Below are 11,778 nucleotides of genomic sequence, written 5' to 3' on the forward strand. Positions count from 1 at the left end.
TCCTTTTACATTTTAGGAAAATAAACTCCGTAATACCAACTTTTTTTTACATAATTCTTTGACAACTGTCAGAAGTCAACGTAGTTACCTCAAATTCCCTTTGTTAGTCCATCCCACATACACACCTCACAATTTACCACTTTTCTAAGGTATTCTATACACCGGTGATTATTAAACTGGGTCAATAGTTTAAATGACACAAACACCAGATTTTATTTTATTTTATCCCCTGGTGGTTATACTTTGAGATTTTGTGACTTTATAATGTAAAGTTTTTGTAGGAATTTTTTTTTTTTCCATTAAATGTTTACCATTGAGAGGATAATCAAAAGTGTCGTTGTACTGGGCTATATTTTGTTTTTCATACATGAGGGTGGGAGATCATTGGAAACATCTCTGACCAGTTTAAAATGTCATTTCAGTGCAGCACATAACCACCACTAACTATGACCTTAAAGCTCAAACACAAAACTTCTTAGAGTGTCAAAAAAATATATACAGAGACATCAGAAAAGGTGACTTGATGGCAGAACACCCGTTTGAGTGTATGAAATTTCACTTTTTTGAATCTTGAGCACCACAACTAAAACGCCACTCACCTTCTATGTATTAGTGTAGTAAAATAAAAGTCCCTTTGGGGACCTCTCATCACCCTCAAGCTAAGCTCACTGCAGTTTTTAAGTGGTGATGGAGAGGGTGATGCAATACCCATGTGTGCCATCAATTAGCACTACAAATTGAGGGTGGAAGTGGTTCGATGTCAAGACAACTTAATTCTCTTCATGAAGAAGCCGCAGCGTAATTCAGCTTGTTGCGGAGCGTCCGAAGCAATTCTGATTCATTAGCTGCAAACGGAGGCAGGTTAAAGGAAAAACTGCACGACAGGAAGGTGAATTAGAAATTCTTAGAGAGGGGCGAGACATCACAGCAAAATGATGTTTTTCTAAGAGGAAAAATGACTTGATACAGATTTTGAGGACTAAAATGTTTTGCTTTCCCTCTCGTCTGTTTTCTCTGCTAGTCTGCTCTGGGCATGATGCAGATGGTGGAGGACACGCTCATTGAGCACGCTCACACAAAGCCCCTCCTCCCGAGCCAACTGATTCGCTACAGAGAGGTGCAGGTTCCAGACGGTACGTACACACACACACACACACACACACACACACACACACACACACACACACCAGTTAAGCTCTGTTGATCATCGTCTGCCTGTCATGTCTGTCTCCACGGCGACCGTTCAGAAGGGTCCTTGCCTTCGTCATCGGTGTCTTGCGTTTGTGAAGATCTGATTAAAGTGAACATCCCATGTTTACCGCAGAGGAACAACAGTCAGTGGAAATGGACGTCATTGGGCAAAATACGTCCACACGTTGCCCTCGGCAGCTCGAACAATGAGCACACACATGCAGGCAGGGAACCTGCGTGGCCTCTGATTACATTTGGAGGGTGGAATAATGTGCAGAAGAAAGCCAGAGGCGTGCAGGGCCACCCGGAGATGTCCTGTGTCTCAGAGGGACTTTCTCGGACTGGCTCCAGACTGCAGAGCAGGAGAAAGACGTACATCTCACAAACATGGTGTTAGTCTCACAGCTGAAAGTTTTAGAGCAAAGAGTTCACTCAACTGTGGACAGTTACACATCCATCTTTGTTAAATACACCATATATTTGAAAATGCCATTCAAAAAAAAAAATGTATGGTCAATTTTGTAGCATGCTCTCACGCTAACCGGTGAATCCCAGCGGGTACAGGACCGTCACGTCCCGTTGGGTCCGTCCTCTGTACAACATCATTCCTCACCGGGGCCGTTTCACAATTTAAGCATTTTGTTCACCTGATTTTGTTGACTTCATGAGTCTAATGTAGGAAAGTAGGCTCCGTTGTTAAAGGGTTTGTTCTTTCTTTTCTACTTTTTTGTGCTGAAACTGAGAGACCAAGTTAATACAGTTGGCTTTGATTTAGTTGCTAAAAAACCCCAAAAAAACCTTCGTCCTCATTATTATTTTGCTTCTATATTTCACACCGTGTCTGTGAGCAGGAGGAGAACGCGTTAGAAGGGGAAACACTGATATACAATCATTGGTCTGCATACGGTATTTTATTTGGAAAACTGACCAAACTCTTTGCCTTTCGGTGTCTGACTTCCTGCCAGGCAGATCTGCTCTGCGCAGTTTGACACAGCTTCCGTCAAACAATCTCCAGCGTTGTGTAGACGGGCAGTGATCAGGTCCAGAGACGGCCCGGTGGAGTCGAGGCTTTAAGTTGATTGACAGGCTGTTTATTACAAGGACAAACACTGGAAAACAATAAATCCTCAACTGAAGCTCATGTTTTCTGTTGCTGCAGCAAAGACAGCTGTAATTCATATCGTTAAAAATGTTACAGCAGAAAGTCGTGCAGTTTTCCACCGAGCAGCGAGAAAATATGCAGTTTCATCTCTTCGTATTCGGAGCGCCACGCTTCTGTTGAGTTGACTGAAAGCTAGTTTACGCCACACCGACAGCCTGATGTGTAACGCTAACAGTCTGTGACAAAACCAAATACACAATGACAAAGTCCGAAGTTTCCGCAGTTCCCATTAGAGCTTTGATTAATCAAAGAGCGCCTCTGCCCCCAACGGTCGACCGCTCCTTTTTTTTTTTTACAGAAAACTTTTGACATGTGGAGGAGAACGCGAGCGGAGACGTTGAGTACTGTGGACAGGACACTCCCTGAGCGCCGAGCCAAAGTGCTCCGTCAGCATGAACACAAAGGCACCTGCTTCACCAGCCTCCGCTCGTCCTCCATTCAGAGTGAGCTTGATCACAATGGACTCGTACAAACTGAAGCCGAGCGTACGAGGAGCCAGATGTCCCCCGTGCTGCAACGGATGACTCCTCTCCACGTTCTACTCCAAAGAAAATGTTAAAGTACAGATGAAAGGCAAGAGGAGGCCAGTTTGGATCCACTCGGCAAAAAAAAAAAAATCCCCCCCCAAAAAAAGGCCAGATGTTGGCGTTGAGCAGAACGTGTCCGCCTTTCTGGAGAATGTCACCACTGACCTCTGCGTGAACTTTCCTGTACAATACTTCTCTCCGCCTCGAGCAGAGTGCTGAGCTCCAGCTGCATACCTGCAGTTGAAAGAGCTGGTGTGTTTTCACACGCTTCACCTGGACGAGTTACTTTACGCAGCTCTGAAAGACCCGATTATTCATCCAGGGATGGATTATATGAAGTCGAGCAGCTCAGCCGCTGAAATTCATTTCAAAGCTTATCTGAGTTCATGAATCAGTGGATTTCAGGTTAATGAAAAGGATTCTACCTTAAACTCCCGGAGCTGCCTTCTGCTCGCTCACTGCATTACAGGCCAAGTTCAGATCTCGGCACGGCCGTGTTGGATACAATAACTTCAGCTTTGACCGGGTTTGTGAACTAAATTAAACGTGTACACACACAGCAGAAAGAAAGTATATTATATTATCAAATGCAGTCTTCTAACTGTTCTGAGGTCTGTTTTATGGTTAAAAACTGGAGCAGGATGATGGAGAATGACAGGATGAGGTTTTTTTTTTTTTTTCAGTTTTCCTCACTTCATTAGTTTCTGCCTCAAATACATGCCGACATACTAAAAACATGTCCGCTCCTTTACTTGTATCAGTGTTCAGCTGAAATATAAATGAGTTGTTTTCTTTTTTCAGGTCCATCGCTGCTGTTTTTATTTTTTTTTTTGTGTCAATAATGAATCTCCGACTGAATGTGCTTCCCTTTTTTTTTTTTTTTTTTTTATGATGACGGCACAGAGAAGGTAAACAAACAAATATTGTTGTCTTCCTCTCAGGCGGCTGGTATGTTTACCAGCAGAGGAACGAGGTGCACAACAACTGCGGCATCGAGATCTACTACCAGACGGACATGCAGACGACCCACGACAACATGCTGCTGGAGCTCTTCTGTCAGATCGTCTCGGAGCCCTGCTTCAACACGCTGAGAACCAAAGAGCAGCTGGGTGAGCTCACAACACACCGACGAGGACGCAGCCCGCTCTGCACGACGGAAGGAGACTAAATCCTGGCAGATGTAGTAGATTTGCTGCAAAGTTGTGAATGTTTGTTTGAGTTTCGGCTGCGTTTGGTAATGAGATCCCGTTTCTGTAAACGGCGGACGGCATGAAGGTGACGTCTCTAAAGATCTGTCACCTCTGATGACGTTTAATAAGTTTGAGAATGAATGGATTGTTCCTCTGAGCCACATCTCCTTGGAAGTAGTGCTGTAATTATAGTGCTAGACCTAAAAATAATATCAAGACGGTAATAAGACTAAAGTGAGGAGAAGAAGAGCGCAACCTCAGTATTTTTTATTTTTTTTTATTTTTTAAACACTTAAAAGGTTTATGTACACGACAGTGAAGTTAATAGTTTGGAACAAACTGTCCTTTGAAGAGTTTTTCTGTACGAGCCGAGACTCCCCTTCCTGCTAAGCTCTAACTCCCCCCCCCCCCCCCCCCCCCCCCCCTCCTCAAACCCCCTCAAGGCTACATCGTGTTCAGCGGGCCTCGGCGGGCCAACGGGGTGCAAGGCCTGCGCTTCATCATCCAGTCTGAGAAGGCGCCCCACTACCTGGAGAGCCGGGTGGAGGCCTTCCTGTGCACCATGGAGAAGGCCGTGGAGGAGATGAGCGAGGAGGCCTTCCAGAAGCACATCCAGGCGCTGGCCATCCGCCGCCTGGACAAGCCCAAGAAGCTGTCGGCCGAGTGTGCCAAGTACTGGGGGGAGATCATCTCTCAGCAGTACAACTTTGACAGAGGTGAGGCCTCCTTGCGAACTCTTCATCCCGTTTGGATCCGATGCGACTCTTCCTCATCCACCTGCTCGTGTGACACGGAAAGTCAAATTTCACGCTGTTGAGAGTTATCAATATTTTGCTCCGTCTCAGAGGTGAGCAGGATGTTGCTTGGAGCTGCACAAACTGCGATCGATTAAAGCCCGAAATAATCTGCAGCCGTAGCACACCTCTCCTGAGTGGCGTAATGGATCGTAATGGGCCTGATTCACTGGTAATCTGCCTAAAGCCCTGAATGATGGCGACGAGGAGAGGCTGCCAGGGGAGCGCTGGTGATTACTGATACTAGCAGTGCTAACACGCTACACGCCAAGGGCTCCGAAAAACATACAACACACTCTATTAATAAGAGCACACACACACACACACACACACACACACTGTCTCAGTGTCTCATGGAGAAAAGCTGCTGCTGACTGATCACTAAGAAATTCTTATTGGATTTGGTTCCATTCTACATTCATTTTATCTGCTGATCGGCAGCAGATACTTTATTGATCCGAGGTTTATTTTCTTGTCATTGTGATGCTAAACAATTCAAAGCTATGATATATTTTTATAAAATCAATCCCAGAAAACAAAAAAAATCTAAGAAAAAAAAAAAGAAATGAATTTTTTTTATTTTTTTTGGCAGCTTCAGTTTCAGATATACAAACTTTCCAAAAGCATTTGAACACACTAATATGGAACACTTTTAAACATCCAGTTCTGCAGCTGCAGTTTAATGACTGAATTGATGAACCAACACTAAGATGGAGCGCTCCTCAGCGTTATTTTTGAAATTCCACTGACCTGAAGTGAAACGTCCGCCCTGCACAGTCAGCAGTTATTTGAAGTGTTCTTGAGTTGCTGTGTGTCGGCTGAAAGCTAAGAGGACCTCTTTTGTAGCGCTCCTCTCAGTACAGTACAGTTCTTCTACAGTCGTGATCATGTACCCGAAACTGATGCGCTCTGTTGTCTCTGTTGTGTTGCAGATAACATTGAAGTAGCGTATCTGAAGACGCTGACAAAAGAGAACATCATGAACTTCTACAGAGTAAGTAGCACCGTGTTTCAGCCCGAACCCGTTCATGTTACAGGTCATCCACACTTTAGGGACTGTTTAGTTTCACCGCTTTCTTTTTTTGACAATAATAAGAATAAACTATTTGCTTGGCACTTTTTTTTTTTTTTTTTTTTTTAAACGGCTACAAAGAACAATAAAAAAATAAAATAAAAAAAAAAAGCACCCACACAATCAGGATAATACCAATATAAGACACGGGACCTAATAAAACATCCTGCGCAATGAGAGCATAAAACATGCAGCGATAAAAAGGGGAATAAAAACCAGAGAAACTACAGAATTATTGTAAGAAAGCCTTTCAAGAAAAGTACCTTTTGAGGAGATTTAAAAGAAGGCTCAGAGCCAGCTCACCTGAGTTCCTCAGGTCAGGAGTTCCACTCTTGTGGGCTTTTAATAGAAAACAACACCTGCTATCTGCTCAGTAAATGAGGCGCTCAGATATGTGAAACCTCACGCGAAACCGTCAATATCAAACAAATGAGCCGGACAACTTCGGGTCGTCATCATCCTCCGAGGAAATTATGACACAATATAACAACCAGAATAAACAAAGTCCCCGAATGTATTTACTGCACGTCTTGAGCATTTGAGCAGCTTTAAATTCTGATGCTCATTTGACTCGAGTTGCAGTACTTTGTTGCTGTATGGATAGCAGAGGCTGCTGTTTACATTAAAACATGATGATGAAATCTCTCAGCAGTTCGTCCACCATTGTTCAAGGCATATTTGGACCGTCTCATAATCCCTCGTTAATGTCTGTGAAATGACACACCTAAAGGCGAACTTCATACATACTACTGCTTGGAAATATGAACTGACTGGACATGAGTTGTTTTAAGTTTGATTATCAGACCTTACTGTGGTACTTTGCACACATATGGGCTCATTATTATACCTCGGTGTTACCAAGCGGCAACCAGCAGTGACGTCACCCGTTGGTTTGTGAACTGCTGTTCTCAAGCATCGAATTAGGCATTTCGGCCGTCGCCATCTTGCTATTTTTGAGCCAGAAGTGAGAATATTTGGACAAAATGGGAGCAACGAGTGATGGATCTGATTTTAAACTCAACGACGTTACATCCCGCCCACCAATAGGCCTGTCAGTCAAGCAGACATGCTGCTTTTTGAGGCCTATTACCTAATTAATGATGGAATTATTTTCAGGTGGCCCACCAGAAAACTAATAAGGAGGAGTGACTTCAGCAAATGACACCACAATGACTCATGGGGAAAATGTACTGACTTTGTATTTCATGAGAGAAGTTGAATGGGAGTCTGGAGCCAGAGCCTTTTTAAGCCAGCTAGTTTTATAATCAGTCTTTGGAAGTTACACATCTTGTTCTTGGAAGCTTAAAGTTCATTCTTGTTTTGAAAGCAAATGTTGAAATAACGGACTTCTACAGAAATAACAGCTCTTCTGTTCACTTAAGTTTGATATGTCGTCATGGAAGTTCCAATTTCCTTCCTTTTTTTTCCTGAGGAATTAATATACTCTTTCACCCACGTCGGCTTAAAAATCCAAAGTTCAAACAGAAAAAGTGAAGCCGGATCATTTTCATCAGCCGATGAAGACCGTGAGGTGTGATCGAAACCTCCAGAGTACAATTAAACCGACTGATGTCTGCTGAGGTGTATTTTGCTTTTGGGCACCTCTCCATGCACGGACAAATATTCAAACGGCTGGTTTAAACAAAATCGGATTAAACTGTGTCTGTAGATAATTGTGGAGCTTAAACCGGTTAATAGAAATACATATTTAGCATTCAGAAGCAGAAGACAGAAATATTTGAATGTACTATTAATAATAGTACTTTACCAGAGTTGTATCATTGTGTCAGACGGCAGAATATGTCATCAGTATTGCGCAACGGTGACGGGATGGTAATCACAGTTCTGATTAAAGAGCATCATTTCTCCTATACACAGCAGCAGCACCTACTCTGAACCGGTGTGTGTGTGTGCGTGTGTGTGTGTGTGTGTGTGTGTGTGTGTGTGTGTGTGTGCGTGCGTGTGTGTGTGTGTGTGTGCGCGGGGACACACACTGCTCTCCTGGATTCAGCGTGCCCTCCCAGCTTTCATCTCCTCCTGCTTCTATTCATAGCTGCGGAGGTGACACTGACACAGGACGCTCGCAGCATATCAGCTGCCGTAATGACAGCCAGCCGCTTCCGAGGGGATAAAGGGTCCAGAGACACGGGGCCGCGGAAAGAATGGGCTTTATCTGAGCCCAGCAGAAACCATTACAGCCCCCATGCAGAATAAAGCCAATGCATTTTTAATGTCGTATCAACAGCAATCTCGGACGCCTTTTTAATATATATATACGTGTGTGTGTGTGTGTGTATATATATGTGTATATATATATATAGATATATATATATAGATATATATATATATATAGACGAGCCAAATCTTCAGTGTAATATAATCCTCCGTTCAGAGGCGGTGACGAGGCCTGACGATGCAGCTAAATCTCACGGGGCTGTCGCCACCGATCCCGACTCGGTGGGAGGAACACGCGGTCATCTCGGCCATGTTGAGCTTCTTCCAGTGTTTTAACACGCCGATGACTCACTCCTTTATGTCCCCCTCCCTCCCCCCCTCCCTCCCCCCTCCCCTAAAACTCCGTGCGGACATTTAAATAAAGAATGAAATGGTAATGACGTCTCCTGCCTGCCGCCGTGCATCATGTCACCCGTCTCCGTTTGTCTCCATAGGAACGGCTGACAGTCGAGGCCCCGAAGAGACACAAGGTGTCCGTGCACGTCCTGTCCAGAGAGATGGACTCCTGTGAGTTTCTGTGGACACATGGTGGTGTCACATGATGCTACATGTTGAATCTCTGTTTATTCACTGTCAGGTTGAGCTGAATGTTCCTGTGTGTGTGTCTGTGTCTCTCTCTCTGTGTGTGTGTGTGTGTGTGTGTGTGTGTGTGTGTGTGTGTGTGTGTGTGTGTGTGTGTGTGTATATACACCAGGTCCAATAGTGGGAGAGTTCCCGGCTCAGAACGATGTCAACCTGGCCCCTGCTCCCTCTCTGCCACAGGTACTGATCACATCCTTCACCTCAGCTTCTGGATTCATTAACCTGACTGTTGGTCAACTGCTGACGAACTTCATTCACTTTTTTTTTACTGTATGTTTTGTCACATTGACACAAAGTCACGTGAAAAGAAAACGACGAAATGATCTGACTGACAAACGTCAGCTGTACGTAGCTTTTGTTGTCCAACTAAAAACACGCAGACACAAAGTTACACCGACCGATGTGGACATTATTTGGAGTCACACTCGGTCCTGCTGCGTCCACTAGATGTGGATTAACATCCGTCTCGTGATGTTAAGAAAAGACTGAAAGTCAGCTGGCCTCAGGAACTTTGAACTTTTCGATAGAAAACAAAATAATTAGGAAAGAAGAGTTTTACAGCAGCTGTTGCTCTGCTGCTAGTTAAAAGCTACCTGACTCATCGCTATGACAACAAGTCAGCTGTTTTGCATCTTGCATCATTAGAAAGGCTTCTCTGACCTGCCTGTTTGTTTGTTTGTTTGTTCCCTGCAGCCCACGTTGGTTCAGGACATGACGGAGTTCAAGAGGAGCCTTCCTCTGTTCCCGCTGGCGAAGCAGCACATCAACTTCATGGCTGCCAAACTGTGAGCGCGGTCCACACGCGGCAGCGTGGAGGGACGGGAAGACGTCGGGGAGGGGGACCACGCAACACCACGCAACACCACGCAACACCACGCAACACCCCAACTCTCCGTTCCCCACCTCCCCCCCCCCCTCCCACATCCCCCCATCTCTCTCTCTCTCTCTCTCTCTCTCTCTACCTTCTCCCGTCAGAAAGACTTCGACGTCAACGTGTGTGTGTGTGTGTGTGTGTGTGTGTGTGTGTGCGTGTGCGTGAACATGGCACGTGTGGCAGGCCGGCGCCGCTAGAAAGAGGCGCTCGGAAACATAAAAAAAAAAAAAAAAAAACTTAACGAAGCAAAATTTGAATCACCAAGTTAGCCGTGGTTGTCGACATAGCTGTGATAACGATAGACTCACCTCATGTTCAAGTCTCTGGCAGGAGATGCATCTCAACACTGTGTAGGCTGTCGTAGAGGAAGCAGAAGCAATGTTAAAAAAAAATAATAATAATAATTAAGACGAGGGCCCCGATCGCTTTCAACAAAACGTACTGCGGAAGCTTCACGGTAGGAGGCGTTGCCTTGGAGACGCTGCTCTGAGAACGGACGGCGCGTTTTACCGCGACGAACCGGAGGGTGTTTTATTTGTCCGTTTGTTTGCCACGTCACTCTCGGCTCTCCTCAGTTCACAGCAGAGGCACTCGGTCGCTATTTTAATTCAAATGTATGCATTTCTGAAGCCTTATAATTCTCCTTTCAACCAGTGCATGTTCTGAAACGTTTTTGCCTGTAAACTGGTAAAATGTTGGAGCCCTTTGAGGAGCTGTTTTTACGTTGCAGAATCATCCCCGTGACCAGAGTTTTATTTTTTAACTGCATTTTACAGTAGTATGTGATTCCGACATCTCAGGGGTACGTCCATGCTGTTTGATTTTATTTTTTATGGTTGTTTTTACATTCAGTTTTATTACCAATTGAAATAAAAACTTTCATTGGTCTGTCATCTACATTAGTGCTCTGTTCACAAATCCATAAAACTAAAAGGAAACGAACAGCTGTTGAGACTTTTATTTTGAAAGCTCCGGGGAGCCTGTCATTGTTCTGAGTCTGCATGTTAGACTTCCTGCAGCTTGTGCCTTTCCAGGGGGGCATCGGTTACTTTATATCCTGGTTCTCCCCCCCATACCCCCACTAACCCCACGACCACCGCCACCCCCCCTCCCCTCCTCTAAATTGATGATGTGCACTGGCTCTAACAGCGTAGATGTCAAACAAAGCAGCTCCAGTCTGGACTTTTTTTTTTTTTTTATTCTGAAAATATGCACTTCTTTCACAGAGCAATAATTTGAAACGTTGTTGACGGGAGCCGGTGCGAGGCGGGACGAGGTGCAGCTCTGCACGACTGCTGAGCTGGACTCCAAATTAACCCCAGAGAGGACCGTGTCCGTTCTGAGTGGGTGGTGATGTCGGTGTCGTGACCCCCCCTCTGTCCCCCCTCCCCTCCTCCCTCTCTCAGGTGCTAACCAGCTTCACAGTGTAAAGTGGAGCTGCCAACACACTGATTTTTTTTTGGCTGTTTGAACAGTTGTACCTGCTCTCAGGCGACTTCATTGCACACTTATGTGATGCTGCAGTTTTAAAGGCTGAAACAACAACAACAACAACAACAATAATAATAAGTTGCAGGGAGCATCTGTTTGATTGTGGTGCACCAAAAAGCTTCTTCAATGTTTTCCAGCATTTTACTACGTCTCAACCAGATCAAAAACCATTTCAGTTGTTTGTGTTTTTTTTGGTTTTAAATGAGCCCCCACCCCCCCACCCCCCACCCCCACCACCTCCTCCATGATCAACTGCTACGGTGTCAAAGCTCAAAGACAACCAGCAGCAGCAGCAGCAGCAGCAGCCTCCAGTAATCTTCCCTCCCACAGGCAGTAGCTCGGGACGGAGCAGTCTTCTTCACACAGCGGTCTCCAACAAACTAGCAACATGACATATCAGGCTTGGGTGGGCCGTGCACTGTTTACCTTGTGAAGTACCTAGTGAGTGGTTTACACTTAGAAAAATCAAGCTTTTCTTTCTTTTTTTTTTTAAATTTCTGGATGTATTTAGCAAACAGAAAGGCCCGTGATTGGCTGGTTGTGTTTATGGGCTGGTGATGAAGCGTGCTGATATTTTCAGTCCCGTGTGTGTTTCTAATGAATAAACCAACTGAACGGAACCGTCGTGACGTTTCTTTTTCCTCCATTCAGTGTCGACAC

At 44.9% G+C, this 11,778-nt stretch overlaps 1 protein-coding gene across 4 annotated transcripts in view; it reads left to right on the top strand.

Moving 5' to 3' along the window:
* The window catches only part of ide (insulin-degrading enzyme), a 29,073-nt gene extending 17,335 nt beyond the window's left edge, over positions 1–11,738 (top strand). For 3 of the 4 annotated variants that reach the window (XM_069145220.1, XM_069145221.1, XM_069145223.1), the window contains exons 19-25: positions 1,022–1,133; positions 3,822–3,989; positions 4,514–4,786; positions 5,797–5,858; positions 8,606–8,678; positions 8,866–8,933; positions 9,447–11,738. In XM_069145220.1, coding sequence (XP_069001321.1) covers positions 1,022–1,133; positions 3,822–3,989; positions 4,514–4,786; positions 5,797–5,858; positions 8,606–8,678; positions 8,866–8,933; positions 9,447–9,542 — 852 coding nt within the window. In that variant the 3' untranslated portion in view covers positions 9,543–11,738. The remainder of the gene's footprint in view (positions 1–1,021; positions 1,134–3,821; positions 3,990–4,513; positions 4,787–5,796; positions 5,859–8,605; positions 8,679–8,865; positions 8,934–9,446) is intronic. The other variant, XM_069145222.1, reaches the window with a different exon arrangement.
* Positions 11,739–11,778: the final 40 nt, after the last annotated feature.

This window comes from Embiotoca jacksoni, unplaced genomic scaffold (assembly GCF_022577435.1).
Source record: "Embiotoca jacksoni isolate LCO1_2020_lvr unplaced genomic scaffold, fEmbJac1.0.p SCAF_12, whole genome shotgun sequence".
In the NCBI taxonomy this organism is placed as follows: domain Eukaryota; kingdom Metazoa; phylum Chordata; class Actinopteri; family Embiotocidae; genus Embiotoca; species Embiotoca jacksoni.